Source organism: Eutrema salsugineum, unplaced genomic scaffold (genome assembly GCF_000478725.1).
Source record: "Eutrema salsugineum unplaced genomic scaffold, Eutsalg1_0 scaffold_2, whole genome shotgun sequence".
In the NCBI taxonomy this organism is placed as follows: Eukaryota; Viridiplantae; Streptophyta; class Magnoliopsida; order Brassicales; family Brassicaceae; genus Eutrema; species Eutrema salsugineum.
In genome coordinates, this window is record NW_006256829.1 from 10573716 (window position 1) to 10597390 (window position 23675).

Sequence of the window (23675 nt, forward strand, 5' to 3'; positions counted from 1 at the left end):
TAGTTTCTTTTTTTGTTTTTGTTTACAATACTAACTTTTAGTTCAAAAACCACTTTGACATCTTAAAAAGAGTCATATACGTCTTCAAATTTGCTGAACTTTTGGTTTTGAAACCATGTGTACTAAATTTTGAGAGACGGTAACAAAATGGTTACATTAACAAATCGATTTGAAAGCTTTTACTAATAATATATTTGTTGGCATCAGCAGACTCATATTAGACTATGAAGTTCGAGATGGTCATGTGAAATCTCCCTACAACTTTCTTGAAGGTCTAGAAAATCTGTAGTTCTATCTTGAAGTTGCATAATCTAGTCCTCGCCACTTGTAGGATTAGCTCATTTTCAAAATCTATCTACATTTGACAGGTGGAACTGATAAATCTATATTACGGAAAATATTAATTTTTGGTAGAAGCTCACTAGAATTCGTATCTTGGTTGGCTAGGAACCATGCTTTGCTTTCCTGAACCACAAGTTCAACGGTTTTTATTTATTCGCTTTACCTACTCATTTGTTGCATAATAATAGTTCACCTTAGACCATGTTTATTAGAGAGATTTGTGGGTCTCTAAAGCATTATTTAAATAATTGATATCTAAGAGACGTTTCTTCCATATGTCAAATAAGAGACGTTTTAAGAAATTTCTCTTGAAACAAACCATTTTTGATTTATTTTGTGGGCCCAATAATATTAAGAGACTCAATTAAAAATGACCGATAAACATACTCTTACAATCTTACATAGTCAAGTTCACAATGTGACAATGCATGTCAACTAGATGATCATTTCATACTACTACTAAAATTATGATTTATGTTTAAGAAATTAACATGTATGGTGGTCCTAAAGTTTTGTTTTTTCAGACACCTACAAAATGTTTCACAAAACTTATGTGATAAAATGATCAAATTATTAGTTAACAAAATGAACGACAAGACGATGAATACAACCTATTAAAAATTATAATATATCGTAAATTAAAAAGTTAACATCTACGACCATGGACTGTACTTTGATTAACATTTAGACATACCAAAAGTGTTTTTATTTTCTAAATAAGTTGGTGATGATAGATGATAAATTCAGACTACTGGATTTATTGCTGGATCCTTGTTGAGTTTCTTAGGACTTTAATTCTCAAAATTAAATAGAAAAGGCTCAAAAGGAGAGAGATTGATCTCTATTTAAACATCACAATGATCGATTCTACTTATCAGGTGGTATCACAGTATTGGTTATCTTTATTTTAATTAAAAAAATTATTAATTCTTTTTGTTAAAAATAAAACCCAAAACGGTAGTTAGCAATAATTATGCAATAATTATGAGTTTCTTACAAGTGTTATTTAACTCAAAACAAATTGTATTAAAATAATGCTAAGAAACCCAAAAGGGTAGTTAGCAATAATCATGCTCTTATTAGGTACTAGACAATTTGTAAGCTCCCACTAATTAGTATAACTTCTATGGTTTATAAAAATTATTATATGATAATTTACTTGTAATCTTGTGGTAGTTAAACTTTGAAAGGTGGTAACATAAAGGAGAAAGTCGTCGTCGGTTGATATGTGTTTCTGGTAAGGAAGTTAAGTACGGAAACCACTCTATATCGTGAGGTTGACTTTATACGAAGTCCAATTATTTTAGTTTGGTCTAACATCTATCTATTATTTTCCTTTTGTTTTAAATATTCTTTTTGTGTTTACCAAAACCACAAAGGAGTTTCATTCAAATGTGAAAGCACAAGACTTTTTTGGGGTCTCTAACCAAAGTTGGCGTTTACTTTCTACACACTAAGCAAAGTTTGGTATTTCTTGACCAAGTTCATTCATGTTGACTTTTATCTCAATTCTCTATGTCGATGCTTTTCATTAGTTTAGAATAAATACATAATCGAAGTCGTCCCAACTTCGATTTTCTTATCTGATGTATTCGTTTGGAAAAAAGTAGTTTGTTGTTTTATAACTAGTCTTTTAGTTAAACAAGGTATAGTTCTAGAATCAATTTGTAAATTTACAATTATAATAATGTTCTTGAACAACCAAAAGCTTTCAAATCGACTTGTTAATCTGATGTAAAAGATCGATACCTAGAGGGAGGTCAATTTTGAAAAATCAGCATATTTTTTAATTGAAAACATTTTGGCATCTTGATTTTGAATTCAAAAGACATAAATCACACATTTGATGCCTTACTATCTTTATCAACAACCGTACAAGCAAATAAACCATCTAAAGAAAAGTAGGTTTAAGTGTCCCACTTAATGTCCAAAAGGTTGATGGTGAATCGGTGATGAAGTGTGATGAGTGATGACTCTACGTCGATGTCAAAATGACCTCACGCATCTAAGTCAAAACATTTTATTTATATATAAGAGAAAAAGTCAAAACATATCAAAAAATTTCATGATAAAATAGGTTTGGTGACAGCCATTAATTATCAGTGTTAAGTTACGTGCATATATTGCCGTAATTCGACCAACTGACTCATTTATGTACAACAAATAAAACAGTTACTAGCTAATAGTATCGCAATTGGTCAATTTCCATTTGGTTATTTGCATCTATTTTTTTTCAACTACGATATATTCACATCACCTTTGTACGATTAATGATTAGTTTAGATTTTTGACAATAAATCTGATAAATAACAATATCACACAATTGCTTTGAAGTTTTTGAAACACTTATAATTTTCACCATTTCTTTGAAGTTTTGGGCAATATGGGATTACAATTACAAACAAAATTTAACGAAGAGATATCCCCTAATTTTCAAAGACTTTTCTTTTAATTTTCTCAAATTAATAAAACAAAACGACTATCACACGAGACACCAAAAAATTTTTCAGACCAATTTAGAGCCATTGTTAATAACTAATATAGATCTAAAAGGTTGACTTTAGAAAAGGTGGAAGTGTTGTCGTTGGCACACACACACTCACTACACCTTAAATCCTCTTTAGTCACCTTTTTTCATATATATATATATATATATATATATATTTTGCTCATCTTTCATGTATTCCACTTGGATTGCATGAGTGAGTCAGAGTGTGTATATAGAACCTGAACACTTATCCATTTCAACTTCTTTTTTTTTTTTTTTTTTTTCTTCCATTTCAACTTCGAATCCCTTTCTTTTGCAAATTTTATATGAAAAATGTTAATACTTCCAAAGAGAATGCAAATTTTCTTTCTAACGAACCTATATATTTGTTGATTCTTTTCTTATGGTTGTCATGCTTAACTTATTATAATTATATGTATGTATGTAATTGGCTTACACGCAAGACTCCAAAAGAGCCGTTATCAGTATAAGTGTGTTTGGTTTAACGAAATATCATTATAAAGTAATGTTGTTATTTTGGATCAATTTAATACAGTAATGTTGATCGCTTATGTTTTATGTCTATATTGTTTTTCGTGTAAAGACGACACGAGTACTATCCAATAGAGTAGATACGTGATCAGCTATCTTTAGATTACAAATATTATAGTTTATAGATTTGATATATACAAAAAATCGCTGAGAAATAAAACTTCACACTCTGTGAACTGAATCTAAATAAGTGAGTTATGTTGGAGGTTGGATTTGGTATTTTGGTTTATAACTTTATACTGTTATATCGTTTTTCTTTTAATGAACCGGTTACAATTCAGCTTAATGTTAAATATGGATGTAAGTAGACTGTAGACAAATGTATATCGAAACGGTTCTCAAGAAAAGAAAAAAAAAAAAAACTAGACTAGTATTCATCTAATTAATGTTCATAGAAGCATCTAATATTAGAATATAGTTTACAAATCAAGGCTCTTTGTCAGAGAGATTATTCTTCCAACAATCAATTACCAAAAATATTGCGCAGGCAGCACATCCCATCCACCACCACCACCAGTTTTCTTACCTAAAAACCTTTTAATCATTTAAAAGAAAAACTATTAAGAAACATTGGGCTAACCCTAAGGATAGGCCTATTTACAGGTCGTATCAGTAAATACATTTCCCCATTCAAGAGGTAAAACAACTGCATTTAGTGAAATGATAAAGCTATCGTTTTCATTTCGTGTCTTCTTGAATTTTTTTTTTTTTTTCCTTCAATCGATTCAACGTAACTATGTAGCAGTTGTATGTATGTTTATCTCAATGTACATGGTACATGTACACAGTACATACATCCTATATATTCCAGACGTTTACCGGGTTTAACTGTGCTATTATCTTATGTATTATCCTTTGAATCATATCATGAACAATCTCTACGGAAATGAAAATCTTTTACCAAATAATAATCAGTGGCATTATTTAAAGTCAAAATTGTAAACATTTTGTTCATACTGTGTATGAAAAATAAAAATTCAATACACCGACGCTTCCCCCGCCCGGCAAAAACTCTTTTGAAACTATTAAGAAACCCCAAGAAAAGTGTTTTCTTTTTTCTTTCTTCAAAGTATCATTTGCAGATTGCAATATTTGTAATGGTCACCTGAACGGAAACTGGTAAAAAAAAGAAGAAGACAATAAAGAGAAGTATGATCTCTTTCTGTCTCGAATCTTTTCTTTCATATGTCGAGAAGAAGCCTCTGAGGATCTTCCACAACATCCTTAATACGGCGCAAGAAATACACAGCCTCTCTTCCATCAATCAGCCTATGATCGTAAGTCAGTGCGACATACATCATTGGCCTTGGTACCACGTTTCCTCCAACAACCATTGGACGTTGCACAATCGAATGCATTCCAAGAATCGCAGACTACACAATGAGAGATTTGTTTTGCGTTATTAAGGAAAGAAAAATAAATAAAAGTTCCTTTGTTTCAGTTGATAGTATTGTGAGGATTTGAACGGAACCTGAGGAGGGTTGATGATAGGAGTGCTTATGAGACTTCCATAGACACCACCATTAGATACTGTGAATGATCCTCCAGCCATCTCATCGATTGATATCGTTCCTTCATTAGCCTTCTTAGCAAGAGAGTTTATCGTTTTCTCTATGTCAGCAAAGTTCATCTTGTCAGCATCTCTTATGACTGGAACCACAAGACCCTGGAAAGTGAAAGAAAAGAATCAATCACTACTACCTCAAAAGCCTAAGATGATATTATAAGTCAATGTTTGGATCTCTCTATCAAGAGAATTGCGGAAACAAACCTTAGAGGTACCAACGGCAATACTGATATCTACGTAGTCTCTGTAAATGATATCGTCTCCATCGATAACTGCATTTACTACAGGTTGGTGCTGAAGGGCACTGACAGCAGCCTGAAACAAACAGTTAAAGAATATTGATTTATCGGTAGAGTTCTGATATGTTAATTAGCTCAGGAAACTTTTCTAAGTTTTTTCAAGCGTACTTTAATGAAACCAGACATAAGCCCCAACTTCACTCCGTGCTTTTCAAAAAATGCATCCTTGTATTGTGATCGGAGCTTCATCAGATTAGTCCTACGAGAGAAATGAAAATTATGTTGGTGAACTAACACGTGGGTAATAACTAGTGCACAAAGAGAATTTTATATTGATAAAAGACATCAACATGGGGCTTTTAGCTGTAACTCACATATCAACTTCATTGAAAGTTGTAAGCAACGCAAAAGTGTTTTGAGAGTCTTTCAATCTGGTTGCCACACGTTTGCGAAGTCTTGTCATTGGAACCTGCAATGTTGTTTAAGATGACATATGATCAAATCATATTAAATCATGTGAACGTAATTAGCTCTTCTCTCACAGGAGAAACAAACATACATATAATATATAAGTAGAAACTAACTGACAAAGTTTGCATACCCGTCTTTCCCTATCCTTAGGAGGAAGCTGCGGTTCTTTAGCCGACTGTCTAGGCGGCGGTGGCGGTGATGATGCCTTGGGTTTCTCCGCAACTTTAGTAGTTTCAACTTTGGGCTTCTCAGCAGGAGGAGAAGGCTTGGCAGCAGGTTTCTCTGGTGTCTTTTCTGAGGGTGCAACATGAGACACAGCATCTGCAGACTTTGAAATAATAGCTATCTTGTTTCCTGGTTCTACAGTGTCTCCTTCCTTGACTAGATACTGCATAAAGAAAACCAATACTTAGGCATAGGTATACAGGAGAAGAACAATAACAACAATAAACAACACAAATATTTTACCTCTTGGATCACACCACTTGCTGGGCTAGCAATATCAATTGTCACCTGAAGCGCAGAGATTAATCAAAAACTAGTATTAGAAAAGCTACACTAGAAACCTGCCAAAGATTTATTGGAAAAAATAAGAAAAAGAGAAATATGGAGATAGTAGATCATTGAATTATTTACTACCTTGTCAGTTTCAATTTGTGCAATAGCCTCATCAGCCTCTACTCTGTCACCAGGTTCTACAAGAACAAAATTAGAAGTTTAATATAGAACATTAGATACAGACATGCACGGGGAAGAAACGGACAAGAAGCTAATGCAAAGGTAAACATACTCTTCAGAAAGTTGGCTAGGGTTCCATCGGTGATTGATTCACCCATGTGAGGCACAACAGCTTCCACGACATCCCCTTTAATCACATATAAAGGAAAGTGTGTCAAAAAGGCCTAGAAAAGTTACGGTAACAGTAGAGAGCAAAGCGCATTTGAGCCACACGTTTCATTAAAGACTAAATCAGAAATGATATGAATATTGATGATTAGCTGAGATGCATCATCTATCCAAATATTGGTGGGTTCCAAAACACGGGAGAGAATCGTAATAACTTGAAGTAAGAGAGTATTTTCAGCCAGAGCAATCATACCACTATCAGATGAAAAAGGCCTGACCCATCTCTGCAGGGCTGTGCCTTGGTAACTGCTGAAAACAGACCTACACACATGGAAATAATTTGTTTCAACGAAAACTATGGGAGATATGAGTCTTATAGTCTATAAATGAACAAAAAAGCACTGAGCTTCCTAACCTCGAGCACTCTGAACACCCTGCAAATGATACAACAATTGTCAAATAAAAGAGTCTAAACGAGCATAAACAAAAAAAAAATACACAACAACAAGGTTCGTAAGATTATACCTGGACAAGAACGACGATGGAAGCTACGAGCATGGCTTCCACGAGGCACCAGCGACTGCACAATTCAAATGAAACTTAAATAGCTTGTTCACGGGAGAAACACTAACGGATCACAAATCTACAACAGGCTAAAAATATCCTAAGAGGATGAGTTCATGAATAAATATGAATCGAATCAACTGAAATGCTATTCCCTGAATCAATGAAGAAAATCGAAAACATAGATTACCGACTGAATCATGAATAAACGTACCTCGGTAGCTGAAACAGAGTGAAAGCTTTGGGAAGACGCTGCAACACGAGAAGATTGCAGTGATTTTCCCAATCCCTGAAAGAGAGATCGATCAAAACAATCAAATTGGGAAAATCTGATCAAAAGAGCTACGAATCTAAACGAAAAAGAACACCAACCGAAGCAGAAGAGCCTCTACTGGAAGCTCTCCTTATAACAGCACGCAACATCATCGCACCAAATCTCTGTATTGTAAAAAAAAAAAAAAGCAATCAATAGATGTCGGTGAGATTCAACACTCGTAATCGTAACGCACGAACAAACAAAAAAACAAATAATCAGCCAAATGGAGAAATGAAAAACGAAATGGGAGATTTGTTCATCCTAGAAAAAAATTCCTCAACATCAGAAACCCCAAATCATGTCAAAGCCATTTGTCGAATTTGCAAACCAAAAAATTGCTCAGATTCGTTATTTTCCGTTCACGATTTTCAAGCAAAAACCCGAAAAACAAAAATGAATCAAGAACAAGGGATCGATTGAAATCGAACCAAAGAGCTAGAGAGAACCTTAAGCGCCGAATGAGAAAGTTAGGGTTTGGAGGATTGAAGGAGGAGAGAGAGAGAGGACCGGGAAAAGCATATGACTTTTCTGAGCTTTGAGCAAGTCACAAGAATATGGCAAATTCAGAGGATTGTCCACGTGTTCATTTTCCTTTTTCTGATTAATCGAATATTTGAACATAAATTGAATATTTTCGTTTCAGTAATACGCGAATACGATCAGAGAGAGAGAGCTCGAAAACGCACCGTTTCATTAAAAGCAAACGGCCCATAGGCCTAGTAACCCATATTAGTCAAACGAACTGTTCATTACTCATTAGTCAGTCATTTTAGAAGCCAGAGATGTTGTTTTACAGAAGACATTCACATCTCATTCATTTTCATTTCTTCAAATATAGTTTCCCAATGACAAATGTTTAAATTTACAGTTACCAAACAATTGATCAAATTAACAGCCTAAAACCCAGAAAAACAAAAAACTATTGAGAAATGACTCAAAAACCAAATAAAAAATCAATAAGAAGGATTCAGACAAGAGTCGCATTATCAGGTCTAGGAGGTCGCTTGGCAAACAGAGAAGACTTGCCATCAAAAAGCATAGAGAACGATTGTCGCGGGCTCGGTTCGGTACTTTTCTGTTCAGTATCTGATGGAACTCTTTTCTGGTTTCGTTCTTTACCACGGAAGATGAAACCGAGCCGCTTGAACCGGCGTTTTGTTTCGTTGCCGTTTGATGGTGAGTCCTCTGTTTGCTTCATTGATCTCAAGACTTCTTCTGGACGTAATAACATTGTTTCCACGGTTTCATAGACCTATCAGATGAAAGAAAACCAATCCAAATCTTTAGTGTCTCTCTTGATTTTATACAAATCAAATGGAATTAGAATCTATGATTAGTGGTCATGATGTTCATATCCACATGCCCTTACTTTGTCATCTCTTAAAACATTCTCAACTCTATTAAAGTGATAGCTACATTAATATTTTGAGATTTCCAAGCAATTGTTCAAGTTTTTGAATCTATGCGCAGCTATAGTTAGTACCTGGCAGAGATCATCAAGCTTATCACTGCATGCACCTCCCTGACAAATCGCGACTACATAATCCTTGCACTCGAAGAAAAGCTTTGACAAGTCATCATTTGAGGCTAACATCGGCTCCAGCATCACAAACCCCAGGGAAAGCTGATAATTTAAGAACCACCAACTCAATTGTCAAGAGGCGTTTATAGCGAATAACTTAATTGTATGATCAACGACATCTGTTTAACACAGAGCAAGTTTAAAGCATTTGAGACTATGGTTTCTTCATTAGCCTGAAGATCAAGGAACCTAGTTCTAAGAAAATACTACAACATGAATTTAGGGATTCGAGTGTTCACAAACTGCAGTTTGTAATTAGTACCTAAAATTGATAGATATGCATAGTAATTGAAGACTGTTCTTGAATAAAAGGGCTGCATAGGGACCTTACAAATACAGAAAAAAAAAAATACAAGAAAGGAGAATATTCGATCTGATGGGGAAGAAAAAAACTTACAAGAGAAACAAATAGCTGCTCAAAAAGTTCAGCAGCTGGAATGTCTTCCAAAGAATTCAAGATTCCTTCCCTGTTATGAGTTTAACGAGCAACGGAAAAGATTCTGATGAGTGATCAAATCAGATTTCACTACGTTTAAGATGACATGCTATTGAAACTTACACAGCCAAATCTTCATCAAAGAGAGGTGCTTGTTTAACGGCAGGCAATGGTTTAGCTGTTTCCCACAGCTCGCGCCATAAATTACCTAATAATATATCAAAGTCGGGAAGACAGTTGAGAACACGACTCAAAAGATTCCAGCTATGGCTTAACCACAGAAAGAAACTGAGGAAAAAAATGAGCAAAGGTCGCACCTTCTTTCTGCATCCGAATACTTAATTGCCCTCGTGGGGGCGAAGAGTCATCTCCAGAAGAGGTATCATTTTCAGTCCAGTCTGGAGGAGAATGCCATCTCACAAAATCTTCCAATATACAGCCAGGATTTGCTGCCTAATATAATCAATTTTCAGATCAGATACAAGTTTTCTTATATAAGCAATTATATTCCAACATGGCAACATCATTAAGATTTTTCACTTTTGAAATAATCACCTTGAAAGCCTGCATGTCAGACAAGAGTTGAGAACATCCAGCCCCCATGCTGAACCATAAGAAAGACAACAATCCAATAATCTATCAAGATAATTGGATATCTGAAAAATGTCTGAAATAATAAATGAATGAATGGATGATATTAAGCCAGATAACATGTCTAGAATTTTCCAGTTAGCACATAGTATCTGATCTTTATAACATCAACTCATGATGTAGAAGCAGATTGATTAAGTTTCACAATTCACATTCAAAACATGATCCATCCCAAACATGTACCGAATACATCATTTACACAACCTTTGGAAAACATATTTCCCTGGCATGTGAGTTTTGATATACTTTAAATACACGATTGCACTCACCTCCCTGTCCGAAGTACTAATTCCTCTGTTTCTCTAATAAGATCTTCTGTCAACAGCGGACCTTCCTACATGGATATAAACACTAGGACTTGAGAGATAGAGAAGGTAGCTACAGTTTTATCAACTATGACGGAATTACGAACCTGCGTTATTGGGGCATATACAGGTTCACCAGTTTCCAACATTGCTAAGTTCTCAACTTGGTGATTAACGCCTAGGCGAAGTATGAGCTCTCCGGTGTTACTTTTAGCATACAAAAGAGAAATCGGAGAAGCCATTGCTTCTGAAACGTCTGACTCTTCATCGGCTGAACTGGCTTGCCTCATCACAGCATCTAATGCTTCAGAAGCAGCTACGCAGCGCGCTTTCCTGGCAAGACAGCAGTTTATAACCTGTAACCACTGGTGAAGTAGGCAACTTTTTAAATCTGGATTCTCGCCCACAGGTATACATGGTATTTGTTTCTCTTCACTCCAAAATCTCCGCAACTGTATACATGTAGATCATTTGAGAGAGGTTATCAACTAGAAGTGTGAAGAAAGAACCAAAGTGTCAAAGATTATTTTTTTAAGGCAAAGATTTGCAGCACAATAACTTACTTCATCAACAACCCTGCACCAGAACAACGCCATTCTCCTTGGTGTTGTAAAACTTCCAATTACTTCAGCTAGCTTAACAACAAAGCTACCAGGGGGAGCAGCATGAAGATCTTTAGCGAAAGATGCTTTGCTAGGAGACTCCAAATCAGAGACAATCATTCTGATGAGGAAGTTACTATCTGTATATAATTTGCCAAATTAAAAACAGTGTGAAAATAAGTAGCAGTAACTGGAATATAGTTTGATGAAGAAAACTTTCCAGTGTAAGGCAAACCTACCAACATTAAACAAGGCATTTATTAGAGAAACAAGCTTTTCCTCATCCCCTGAATCAAAACCAAGTTTATCCTCTTTTTCACCAAGAACCAGGGATTTCACGGCAAAGAGGCTCAAGCCCCCCCTCTCCCTCACTGGTGATGAACTTCCCGACGACGTAACAAAGTCTTTCACAGTCTTAGCCCTTTTTCCCGCTCTGGAAAAAGAAACGAAGCCATAAGGACATAATGAGAAAGAAGAGCGAAACATCGCAAAATGCTTAAGCCAGAGAGTACAGAAAAGTTTGTTGATGTACTTTAGACTCATGTATTATTACAAATTAAAATCTCAGTGAGTATAACTGAACCTTTTGAAAACTTTATAGCCAGGAACTCCATGAAAAAGACAAAAGGAAAAATTTAAACAGTGTTAGAACTTTTGTATCAAGACTCACTCGATGGCTAGAGCCAGCTGCTTCACAATGGATGCCCGAGGAATACTGTTCACATCAACGGCATTTAGAGATTCTACCAAGTAGCCGACATCAGATGCCTATACATTGGCATTTGAAGAAAATATAATCATGTAACCGCGGAGAAGCAAACAAAATCTTGACTACAGGCAAACAGCATGCTTTGGCAGTGCCCGTAGCAGCAAAAGTTATCTGAAAAGTTGGACCATTAATACCTTGGCTTCTTGGTCTTGCTTTGCTTTAAGAATGAATAAATTTTCGTCATAGAAAGGGGCAGCCATGGCTGAATCCTCAACCTTTTCTTGATCTTCGACTCCTTTCTTCCCAATTCGTAAGTTTTTCAGTTTATTTTGCCACTCTTGCTTTTTCCTAATATGTGCAGTTCTCCATCCCTGAGGCTTCACTTCATTCTCCTCCTGTACCCAACAGTTCCAATTAACAGAAACTAAAAAATGTACCTATGGACAATACTCACATAGCATTCCACTTCATCATGAAAATCGAAAGCGCAAAGAAATGCTGAATATTATCCAAATGGCTAAAGTAAACTGTTTTTTTTCTTTCTCTCATCATCCAAAACAAACATATATCTATGTTCTGCAATTTTCTTACCGAGATGAGCAAGAAATAAAGTAGCTAACTTTCAATTCCAAAATTCAAATTCAGACTAAATCCTTCAAAATGCATAATCTTCACATCAATGATAATCTATGAATTTTCCCAAGCTTTTTTTTCTCTGAAATCGAATCTATTATTCCATATCCCAAGATGATTCCAAAATTGTTTTCTGTGCAATGAATGTACCTTAGGGTCACTCTCAGTCCTCGCCGATTGCTTCTCCTCCTCTTCAACGATTCCAATAAGAGATACACTCAAGTAAATCAAATGAACATCACCAAAAAACAAGAAGAATACCGAAATAGATTTGAATTTGACTGGATAAAGAAAGAAAAAAAAAACAATAGAAATAGAATTGAATTTGACACGAGAGAGAACCCAAAATAGAACTTGATTTCATCAAAACGAGAAAAGGGATTTAAACAGGAGAAAAAGGGATTAAAATCAGAGGTCGAGCGATAAGCGTCTATGCATCAGTCAAATTTTAGTAAATGGAAATTAAGGAAAACAAAAATAAGTAAAATTGAAGCGGAAGCTACGGGAAGAGAGAGAGAGAGAGAGAGAGAGAGAGAGAGAGAGAGAGAGAGAGAGTGATAGAGAAAATACCTCGATCGGATTTGAGATCAGTGAAGACACGCTCAGCTTTAGCCGCGGCGGAATTGAAGGCGGTTCTAGCTTTGGAGACGAAGGACGGCGGCGCCGCCTCCATTATCGTGCGCACCTGTATGTACGTGCGCAAGTTAAGAAGCTGCGCCTTGTCAAAGAGACGGCATTGAAAGCTTGAGGAAAAAGAGAAGACGAAGAAGAAGAAGAAGGTGAGATCAACGAGAGGGGGGGAAGAGATTTTTAGGAAAGTCGCGTGTAGAGAAGAAGCAGACGAATTTACGAAGACACTTGTAAATATTTAAATGTTTTTATTTTCTTCTTCTAGATTTACTATTCAATAAAATATGAGATAGATTAATGTTTTTGCAATATACAATTTATGGTATGGAATTTATTAATATGGAGTGATTGTCCAGTCCAGATCGTCGCCTAGGGTAAAGCCATTTTGATAAATCTTATCTTAATAACCAAAAATAAAAATATTCTCTTCTATGATTTCAATCCGAATTCAAAAATTTTGGATGAATCATATGATTTACTACTTCATAGTTACTTTTCTTAATGAAGCAGATGATTTCTCTCCTGTTTTGTCCCTAGCTTGCATGATTTATAGACTTTTTGTTTTTTGTTGTGTTCTTGTCAAAATACTCATTTTCTAATGTTGAAATGTGCCAAACTTTATTTTGTAGAAATTCAACAATTCGGGTAAAGTTGTATGTTCGTTTTTTTTGGGGGTCAAGTCAACGGGTAACGTTGAATATTTATCTTAGTCCCTTACGGTGTTTCTGTGACTTTTTTTGGTAGGTCCAATTCGATCTTTATATGTATAAGGAAGTTTATATTTGCATTTTTGATGAGTAACACAACGTTGCTATCAACTAAGGATGCTGTGTTGGCAGGCTGATAGACCGATCTAATCCAAATCAAACCGGTTTTATTTTTTTATCAATTATATCTTGTATATTACTTTTTGTGATGTTGATTTTCAAAGTTTAAACGAATTAGATTAAACGAATTTCTCTCTATAACCACGATGAATAATAGATATATGAATATGTAGTTCTGAGCTTATGATGGTCCAAGTTGATTAAAGAGCTAACTAATGGTTGTGAATAATAATTGTGATAAAGAAATTGACTGCTTTAGGTAATAATTAAAATATAAACTATCGTTTAGCAAGTTGCGGGGATAGCTCAGTTGGGAGAGCGTCAGACTGAAGATCTGAAGGTCGCGTGTTCGATCCACGCTCACCGCATTATTTGTTTTTTTTATTCTCTTTATTTAATTATTAGTTTCTTACCTACATAAATTATTCTTAGCTGATAGTCAAGAAAACCATTTCCCAAAAGACGCTCAAAGTCTCGTTACTCTCGCGAAAGAAATTCAAAATCTCAAAGCTAGGGTAACATATTTAATGAAAAGAAGCTAGTAGATTGCATACATATAATTGTTTAATGACATTTAATTGACATCTGAAATCTTATTACACAGTATCAAGTAACTGTTTTCTATGATCAGTGAATTTACATATTCTAATGGCTTGCAAGTCACGATATTTTAATAGCATGATTCATGACCCATCGTGGTCTAACATCCCACACACTACCAATTTCAATTGAAAAAGAAAAAGACAATAAATCATGACGGATTAAAAGATAGTTTTTCGGCGTTGAAGAATCTTTCGGTGGGGCTTTGTTAATATATACTATAGTTTTGGAGACGTACATTCTCTAAATCCGGAACAATTTTCCGGTCTCTACCGCTAAATCAGGAAATAAATTGAATAAGAGTAATTAGAAGTAAGATTCGGTGACTGGTCAGGAACGGTGTGTTGTAATGAAGTTTTTATGTTTGCACTTGTGATTTGTCTAATACTGATAGAATCAGTTATGAAAGTTTGGTTAAGTCATGATTTTCAAACTTTAGGTTTGGTCCGACCTGATCATGTTGTTATACGAGTCGATTCACTGCGACTCGTAGGGCACCATCATGGCAGCTCACCGTGTATTTTGTGCTAAATTAATGGGGTTTGCTGAGTCTTTGCAATATATATAGCTCAATAGCCAAGTTTAATTTGGTGGTTGCGTGGATTAAAAGTAATTGGAATGAATTAAAACATTGGACCAAACAGAGGATTGCGGCAAGTAGGGTTTACAGGTAGTAGATAAATGAAGAACCAGGTGGTCCAGGTCTGCTTCTACACCAAAGCTTTGTGCATCGTAAAGTTGCTCCGTATCAGTGAACACGCAACTATTTTTTTTTTGGTTTGATGGTCTCGAATCTCATAATTTAATTTCTATTGCCTTTTCAGCTTCTATAGCTTTATCATCTATAGCTTTATCATCAAGAAAGCGGTGCTATTTGAGATTACGTCCTCATCAATTAAGTTACTGTTTAAAATGCTTCTTCAATCTTCATCATCAAGAGAACCCTTCAATTAAGTTACTCTGGATAGGGTACTACTAATGTGATGATCCGTGTATATTGGAGAGTGTAACACAAATCCTCTTGTTCTTATTCCTTTAGAAAATGAATTACTTAATGTGAAAAGAGGAACATATAGAAAACGAAGAAGACTTCTTTTGGTGTCATTGTCTGACGGTTCATGTCATTCCTTCATGGTATATTCTACGGAAATTTCATTTTACTACATTGAACTGCACATGAAATATTAAAGATCTGAATGGTGACAATAAAATTAGTGATGCAAAATTAGCAGATGGAAAAGGATAAATAAAGTGTGGTTTGTGTGAAGAAATTGCCATTTTTTGAAGCTCATCTCACGAGCACCCTTGGGAAGTGGCGTATCGACTTGATCAGGAAGATTATCTCCCTCACATTATTGCAAACTTTAGATATATATATATATATATATTTGGGGATTTTAGCATGTTATTACTATTTGAAGAATAATGAACTTACATACGTATTGTGGAATGAGTCTCTCAACGCCTGTCTGGGTCTTACGCGCTTGAGATCTTTAAAGTAACAAGGATTCAAGGAAGTTGTACTTATCTCTCCTTGGCTTATTAGGAATATATTGTTAGATATTAGCGTATCTCTCCGTATCGTAACTGTTTATCACAGCAGCATTTTTCTGTTCCTATCAGAAAGTCAATGGCCCAATAATGTTACACTCAACTATAGATCAAACATGCAATGGGAACCATAGATAATTGGATATGCTAAATAAACTTTGGAACATTGACCAATTAACTTCTTTAATAAATAATAAAAAAAAAACTGAGAGACAAACTAGTAAATTAATAAATAAATATTTCATTGCATGGTAACAAATTAGTACGTATACTATTTTCTTCTTTTTTTGAATTACGTTATACTTGATTACAAATCAAGACTCCAAAATCCATTTTTTTCTGTTTGATGATCTAATCTTTCGATAACGAAGCCGTAATTTGTTTTTTCTGTTAAGGTGCAAAACGAAGCTGTATATAGATCTCAGGATCTCAAGAAGAGACCAATTGAGTGAGAGTTAAAGGAGAGGAGTATTGAGAATCAGCATCAGATAACATAAGATCGACGATGGTCCGAGCCGCAGCTTCCGTGGGATGACCGTAGAGATCCCAGAAGAGATATTTGCTTCTGTCTGAACATAACCTTGACAAGGGAAGACATGGAGACTCCGCGTTTAAATCCCCATTTCCACAACACGCTGATGTCACTTCTTCAAAACCTGAAATCAAAAAACGACAATGCATTCATGTGTGTCCCCTCTATTAATTTTAATATTAGTGATCCCACTTTGGAATAAACTTTAACAGCCGAAATATAAAAGTTAATCGACGTACCGTAACGGGCAGGGTTGGTGATAATGTTATGGACGGACTTGAAGTTGTCAAAGTAAGAGTAAGTCATTGAGCTTTGCAACTCTTGTTTGAGTTCTTGCAGCATCTTTACTAGAGCTTCGTTGTACAAAGCACACCATGTGTTTGCCTCTTCGTCGCATTCATAAATCGTCGAGTTCTTTACTCTTTTTCCCGGTGTGCAACCTATCTGTGCTACCCCGATCATTAGGAATCTACGTGCTCCAGTATCGTGAACTCTCTGTCCATTACAATTTCTTATAATTAAATAAATTTTATCATTTTGTATGAATTCATATATGTACATAACAAATAACACGAGTTGTTTACCTTCAATTGCTCTTTGAGTTTATCAGCCATTGATTGTGCATATTCTTGAGGATTGGTCATTTGTCGAAGTTTGAACGATCCAAAATAGTCGAAAAGATCGTTGCTGCCTACGACCACGACGAAAGAGATTTGGAGAGGTGAACTTGTGCTTCTGATGGTCCAAGCTGATTCGTGAGTTCTTCATGAATGGACATGAAATGGTTCACTTGGTATGATAAAGGAATAGCTTGTCCCTGATTATTAATAAATCATAAGTAAAATATATAACACAAAGCGGGGATAGCTCAGTTGGGAGAGCGTCAGACTGAAGATCTGAAGGTCGCGTGTTCGATCCCACGCTCACCGCATTTTTATTATGAATTTGTTATGTTTTCTTTCATTTATTTCCTAATTAATTAAATAAGTGAATAGTGGGTAAATAATAAATGAAAGAATTATGTGTGCTGGAAATCTACCGCCAAACTTTCGGTTCGAAATTAAAGCTGACCATCGAATCAATACTTTGCTTTTTTGTTTGGGAAACCCATTGAATCAATACTGTGTTTCAACCTTTCCATAAATAAATTTGAAATAATTTTACTATATTCTATGACTTACATGTTTCTTGTCGGAACTGTTGAAGATGCCGGCTCCGCCGGAAGCAAAATTAACACCGGTCACGGCGGCGGATTCTCTCTTTTTCTCCTTAAATAGGCCTTTCAGTGAGAGATACGGCGGTGGTAACGGTAAACCAAATTTCTCGGCTAACCCAACAAATAAAAATGTAAATTAATTCCCCAAAAAAATATAATCAAGTCAATGCTCCTGTACTATAGAGATTCATATCAACATTTTCGAATTATATACATATTAACAAATGATTGTTACAACTACATGTAATTAAAAAGAAAAAAAGTTCCACGTCTAACTATTTGTTTTATAATTATGAGTAAATATATTTAATATTTTATGGCCAGCACGTCACGTTATCTAACGAATCGTGGCTTGACATAACATAAACATGCCAAACACTATTAACTTCATTCAAATATCCATAAAAAGAAAAACTCACCGATAGCATCGGCGGCGTTTTTGCCGTTACAGAATCTTCCGGTGGCTTTCTTGCTAGGAAAATCGACGCCGTTGTGTGGATAATTAGCTTTGGATATTGAAATTGCTAAGTAATTATTGTTTCCGGCATCAACCAACGAGTCTCCGAACACGTATAATCCCGGAATCGAAGCTAATTTTCCGGTCGCTCCTTCTAAACCGGGAAATGAATCGAACCGAAGTAGACCGAGTAAGATTAGAAAAATGGTGAGGGAAGGTGTGTTGTTCGTCGGCATGTTCTTTTTTCTTTTCCCGACGAACTCTTTAATTTGGTTTTGTTGTGGTGAGACTCTTGAAGTTGTTAGAGAGATGTAAACTTAGTGTGGTTTATATAGAGAGAAGAGAAAAATCTACAAAATATAGAAAAAATATAATTAATATAAAGATCGAGAATGTGAAAAGAGGAACATATAAAAATACAGCTTCGTTTGTTATCCTTGTCAGACACATCATGTCACTCTATGGTAATTTCATGTTGCTACAGTATATTGCACCGAAAACATTGATTTTGAAGCATTTTATATCTCTATATTGTTTGCATATTTAATTTTCTACATATATTGCTCTAATTTTATCATCTTTTTTTTTAAGATAGTCATTTTGAGGTGAATAGACAACCGTGAACGTGATAACATAATTTACGTTACTCTTTAATTAGGTAAATTAAATATAGAAAATAATGAGTTCTACTAGTTATAAAATAATACTCCTTTTTTTCAAATTGTTACAAGTTTTACAATTTTAGTTTATATATATTATATAAAACCTAAAAAAAAATGATTTGAAACGCGTAGGGTATCTTACAATGCGAAACTATTATTTACTCGTAAAGTGTAATTTACTATCTTCCTAGATAAGTAGTTTTTAACATGCGAAATTATCATCATATGGTCATGCAATAATTAAAAGTAGGGCTTTTCAACGAAATGTTGGGAAAAAGGATTGTGATTGATCCGACTTGTAATCATCGTGAGATACATGATCATTTTCTTTTGCTAACTAGTCAAACTTCCAGATTCTTTATCATTCCAAGCCATATAATAATAATAATAATATCTTTATGGATGTTCTTTCTTGCACCAAAGCTGTGATGTGCACCACCAAAACTTCCACCGTACGTATGAATTTTGGCCCATACAATCCTCACGTCTCCATTATCTGATATATATAAATAATGAATTATATACTTTTTTGGTAACTTATTATTGGTGTGTAATGATAGTAGTGATTCGAGTCAAACAAAATCGATGAGGGACGCGTCTAACGCGCAATTACATAAAAGTATAAGTTATGAGACAGATAAAAACCTACTCGTATCCGATTAAGTTTGGTCGGTTAAAAGGATTCTAGGTGACTAGGTTATAAAATTTAGAGTAAGGTTCATATCATACTCATATTTTCAGATCAGTAAAGGGAGAAAAAAAACTATTGATGTCTCACTTTGTGAACCGATATTTTTTTTTTGGTCAAAGAATCGATATTTAGAAAGTCATTTTAACTTAAATGCTCGTTGGTTCTATGAATAATTATCGTAGTATTTGTTTTTTGTAACAATTTTTTTGTTTTTTGCGTTGAGTATTGATAAGTAATTTTAGAAATTGACGTAGTATTTTTAGTCAATTTACAACTGATGTTTCTTAGAGTTGAAAAGAGGATATTAAAATTCCATCTATGAAGAATATTTTTTGAAAAAAAAAAATGTAGTAACACGCAAAAACCATGAATCGGTTATTCAGCAGTTGACCATATGATTAAATACTTTTGTACCATAAAAAAAAATATAAATGCAAACTCTACAATAAACAAGTTATATATATATGTATATATGCTACTGTCTTTATAATAAACAATACATTTTGTATATTATAAGGCCCATATCTTCAAGTTATTACTTTGACTAAAACATTATAAAGTATAATTTTCTTGTTTCAACAACTCACACACGTATCCTATCGGATTTAGATTCATATAGTAATAGTGATAATATAGTACAAACCGCTACTATATATATATATATATATATATATATGAAACAAATAGTATTTTGGAACTGTAAAAGAATTGATAATATATAAGAATTTATATAGTTGTGTGATTAGTGCAATTTTTTTTTAAAAAAGAAAATGGTTCAATTTATAGAATCGAAGATAATTTGTATCCTGTCATCCCATGAGTTGGTACTTACCATCATACCCTAAATCGTATGTCATGGTTTCATATTTAAAAAACAATTTTGAATAATTAAAATTGTTTACTATACAATATTATTTCAAAAAACTAAAATATAATACAATAGATTATTTCTAACGGCAAATATATTACAAAATATTACATAATATATTATATATATATATACTATTGTATAATATGATAAATAGATAAATGGAACTAGTAGTGGGAATGTGGGATCGTTAAAAACGAGTTAGTTCCATGATTTGAGGTGTAGAGGGAATGTGGGCTCGTTATTGACGTGTAATTACTAGCTTACTAGCTACTATATACGCGTAAAAAATTTACTACTTTTACATCATTGTTAACTGAGTACTGAATGCCTTAGCTTTCAGCTTTTCACATCGGAGTATTCAAAAGAATCCATTATTACCAGAATTAAAGGCTTAAGAGCTACCACAATCTGAGGACAAGTATTTTCATAAATAACGAACGACACTTCATTTATTGCAAATTCAGATTCGATTAATTGACTTGAATTGCCATTGACTTGCTAGTCCTTCCCAAGACCGACCGACCAAAAAATAAAATCGAGCTTTTGCCGAAAACACAGGTCCATTTGAATCGAGCTTTTGCCGAAACCGACCAAAAAATCCTCCATCACTCTAATAATGAAAACTGAAACACAGGTCCATCTTTCTGATGTAAGTAATAAAAAAAAAATGTTCATACGTTACATTCATTTGTCTAGTTTTTATTTTATTTCGAACACTGATGGCTTAAATAGATGAGACTTTGGGGAAGAAAGAAAATATAACTATGAACTGAAATTGAATGAAATAAAAGTCTCTGTGCTTGTTGTAGGTGGTCACTGTCAGTCAGTCTGTCACTAGCACCGTGTCAACTAAGCTAATCCCCACTCTGCAGAGATTGCGAGAAAAGACCACAAATAGCCTAAATATATTGATTGCATTCACATAAGTAAAAAACAACAGAAAACAGAAATCGTTCACACATACCGCATATGGAAGAGATTATAATATTATCTTATTTTTACTTAAACAAACAAACAAACAAAAATATATTATTTTTAGTATCATGATTTAAGATATTTTTTCTAGTTATTCCAAGACTGTTTTTTTCCATGAAGTATCTATCTTACTTTTCCATTTATATATCCGATCTTAAAAATACTTTCTTACCTGAAAATTCGGTAAATACGCATGACACAATGTTTGTCCGTTGATTGACATCACACGAGTATTTGTTGATCGTATGAATTGTCTCTAATAGTCGATAATGACTTGCGAATATATTTGTATATTTAGTATTTACCACCAAAATTTGAATACAGTTTCACCATCTAATTAGCACGATCTTAAACAGATCTACGTGCTCTTCGTCGTCTGCTTTTTTGTTTGTAAGCATATTGGATTTTAAGTTATCATATACACAATGAAAACGATTGCAACCAGATTATGCATATCCGGTATTTAATAAGTCTCACATGGTTTGGAATTCAATTTGATATCGATATATTCTGTCAACGCATATCATTCTTCTCGAAGATTTTCAAATTAACTACAATTTTTATTTGTTTTTTCGAATTAATTTAATTGTTGTTACTGTAAAACCGAACTGGACATTCTAACTTAAACTAACTCCAATATCTCTTATAGAACACGGCACGTTTCTGGCATTATCTAGATGAACTATTAATTAACAAAACTACCAATTATTACGTCTATACATGTACGTAACACACAAATCTGCAAACATCTGCGATGGTTAATTTTAGCGGATCTCGGCAAGAATTGATACTACTAAGGAAAACCGTATGGAAATATATCGTCTTGCATAAAATTCATAGAGATTCGACCGACTTGCATAAAGTCTGCATATTCTAGCATATTTGATAATGCAAGTTTACTGATCAATATCCGTAAATCAAACGTAAGTCTGCTGTACAACCTATTAAGAATCTATAAATTTTGAGAAAATTTATCGAAAATTCGCACTTGTTAGATAAGGTTTTTAAATCTACCACAATCATACATGTGTGTCGATCGAATGTCCGTAGCAAGATATAAGAGTAATAAGGGGTAACAAATTTAGCTAGAGTTGCTTGCTTGGAGTCCAATCAATTACTCAAAAGAAGAGGGAGGCCTGAATATAATCATATAAGAGATCTTACCTCCTGAAATTGAGCTTGCATCTTTAAGATGATATGGTTCTATTTTTCCATTCTGCAGGTTCAGTGTAGACGTAGCCTAGGTATAAGCAAGAAAATTTCCAAGGAACAACACTAAACAAACTGTGGAGGCATTGAGGCAAGGTCAGTGAAAACTCCCACCTGCAAGAAAATAACATGGACATTGGACCCGACTCAGCGTCATCCCATAGTCAATCGATTTCACCTCTTTCGATCAGTAACTGGTTCTCTTTAACTTCCTTATGAACTTTTACTTTGTTGGTTATAATTGGGCTACGTCCCAAAAGAATACAGTCCTGGGTTGGGCTTGTAATATTTGTCTTCCTCACATGGTTCTAACCGAAGATTTTAAATTAAAAAAAAAAACACGGGAAAATATTTTTGAAAATCTTACAGCATTTAGATATGTTATTTTAGCTATTATTAGGTCACTATCGCAAATTTCTCCATATTAACTTTTGTTTGTTAACCGGGGAAATACTATGGCAAAGTCCCAACTAATTGCCTGAAGCTTATAGAAATTCATGTTTTATTGGTATTTAAAAAGTATGACCAAAGACGATTAAAGTTGCAATATGAGAACTTAAGCCAACTTAATATTAGTATATCAAACACACCATTCTTTTCTACAAATTCGAGTATTACATAAGTGCTAATAATCTAAAACTTTTACATATTTAAATTATAAATTCAAATACTTTAGAACCAAGAAAAACTTTTATAATAACATTTTGGTGAATAAAATTATAGTCAAATCTAAAATATATTTTTAACATTATTCAGAAAATAATGATATGACATTTTAAGAAGAGCTTCGAATGTGGTTGTTTTTGGGTTGTTGTGCTTCATAGACTGAGGTGTGGATGTGTATCCCAAATTACCACCAAATTACCAGTGGGAGTAAAGAAACATGGTGCGATATTGACAAAATGCATGTCTACTATATATTGCCGACTAACTACCGAGTTATATACGTTTTGCGATATACTTATGATATTTTACACAATAGTTAAAATATTTATGCCTAAATGTATGATATGTAGGGTATTTCTCATTCAAAGATAACTAATGTTCATTTTTTGTACATTTGAAATGTGTTGGATTCTAAGTAAGTATATTTGGGCATTAGAGTTGATTATCATGCATTTCAAACTGAATAATCAAATATTATAAGAAGT

General features: G+C 34.1%; 3 protein-coding genes and 2 non-coding genes across 7 annotated transcripts; 2 read left to right on the forward strand and 3 right to left on the reverse strand.

Moving 5' to 3' along the window:
- Positions 1-4261: 4261 nt before the first annotated feature.
- LOC18016536 (dihydrolipoyllysine-residue succinyltransferase component of 2-oxoglutarate dehydrogenase complex 1, mitochondrial) lies at positions 4262-7981 on the reverse strand. 2 transcript variants are annotated; one of them, XM_006401434.2, is made up of 15 exons: positions 7832-7981; positions 7442-7507; positions 7284-7358; positions 7031-7085; positions 6921-6939; positions 6759-6826; positions 6450-6524; positions 6299-6354; positions 6128-6172; positions 5790-6047; positions 5563-5657; positions 5357-5447; positions 5154-5264; positions 4854-5048; positions 4262-4755 (listed from the first exon to the last, which is right to left on the reverse strand). In XM_006401434.2, the coding sequence occupies exons 2-15, from the start codon at positions 7493-7495 to the stop codon at positions 4564-4566; spliced, it is 1389 nt and encodes a 462-aa protein (XP_006401497.1). In that variant the 5' UTR covers positions 7496-7507; positions 7832-7981; the 3' UTR covers positions 4262-4563. The 2 variants fall into 2 exon arrangements, with proteins under 2 accessions (XP_006401497.1, XP_024011736.1); XM_024155968.1 differs by having other exon boundaries at positions 7814-7835.
- A 204-nt stretch (positions 7982-8185) lies between these two features.
- Positions 8186-13143, reverse strand: LOC18016537 (rab3 GTPase-activating protein catalytic subunit). 2 transcript variants are annotated; one of them, XM_006401435.2, is made up of 14 exons: positions 12874-13143; positions 12454-12494; positions 11865-12065; positions 11632-11729; positions 11201-11394; positions 10923-11101; positions 10467-10811; positions 10324-10388; positions 9959-10007; positions 9721-9856; positions 9527-9611; positions 9365-9434; positions 8869-9009; positions 8186-8637 (listed from the first exon to the last, which is right to left on the reverse strand). In XM_006401435.2, the coding sequence occupies exons 1-14, from the start codon at positions 12974-12976 to the stop codon at positions 8353-8355; spliced, it is 1992 nt and encodes a 663-aa protein (XP_006401498.1). In that variant the 5' UTR covers positions 12977-13143; the 3' UTR covers positions 8186-8352. The 2 variants fall into 2 exon arrangements, with proteins under 2 accessions (XP_006401498.1, XP_024012349.1); XM_024156581.1 differs by lacking the exon at positions 12454-12494 and having other exon boundaries at positions 8198-8637; positions 12874-12957.
- A 912-nt stretch (positions 13144-14055) lies between these two features.
- On the forward strand, positions 14056-14128 carry TRNAF-GAA. The gene has a single exon. It is a non-coding gene; the product is annotated as a tRNA-Phe (tRNA).
- A 2004-nt stretch (positions 14129-16132) lies between these two features.
- Positions 16133-18410, reverse strand: LOC18016538 (GDSL esterase/lipase At5g55050). The gene is given in 6 exon segments (XM_024156849.1): positions 16133-16567; positions 16683-16938; positions 17028-17152; positions 17155-17260; positions 17625-17770; positions 18079-18410. Coding segments are annotated over 6 exon segments (1134 nt in total). The 5' UTR covers positions 18353-18410; the 3' UTR covers positions 16133-16340.
- On the forward strand, positions 17301-17374 carry TRNAF-GAA. Its single transcript has one exon. It is a non-coding gene; the product is annotated as a tRNA-Phe (tRNA).
- Positions 18411-23675: the final 5265 nt, after the last annotated feature.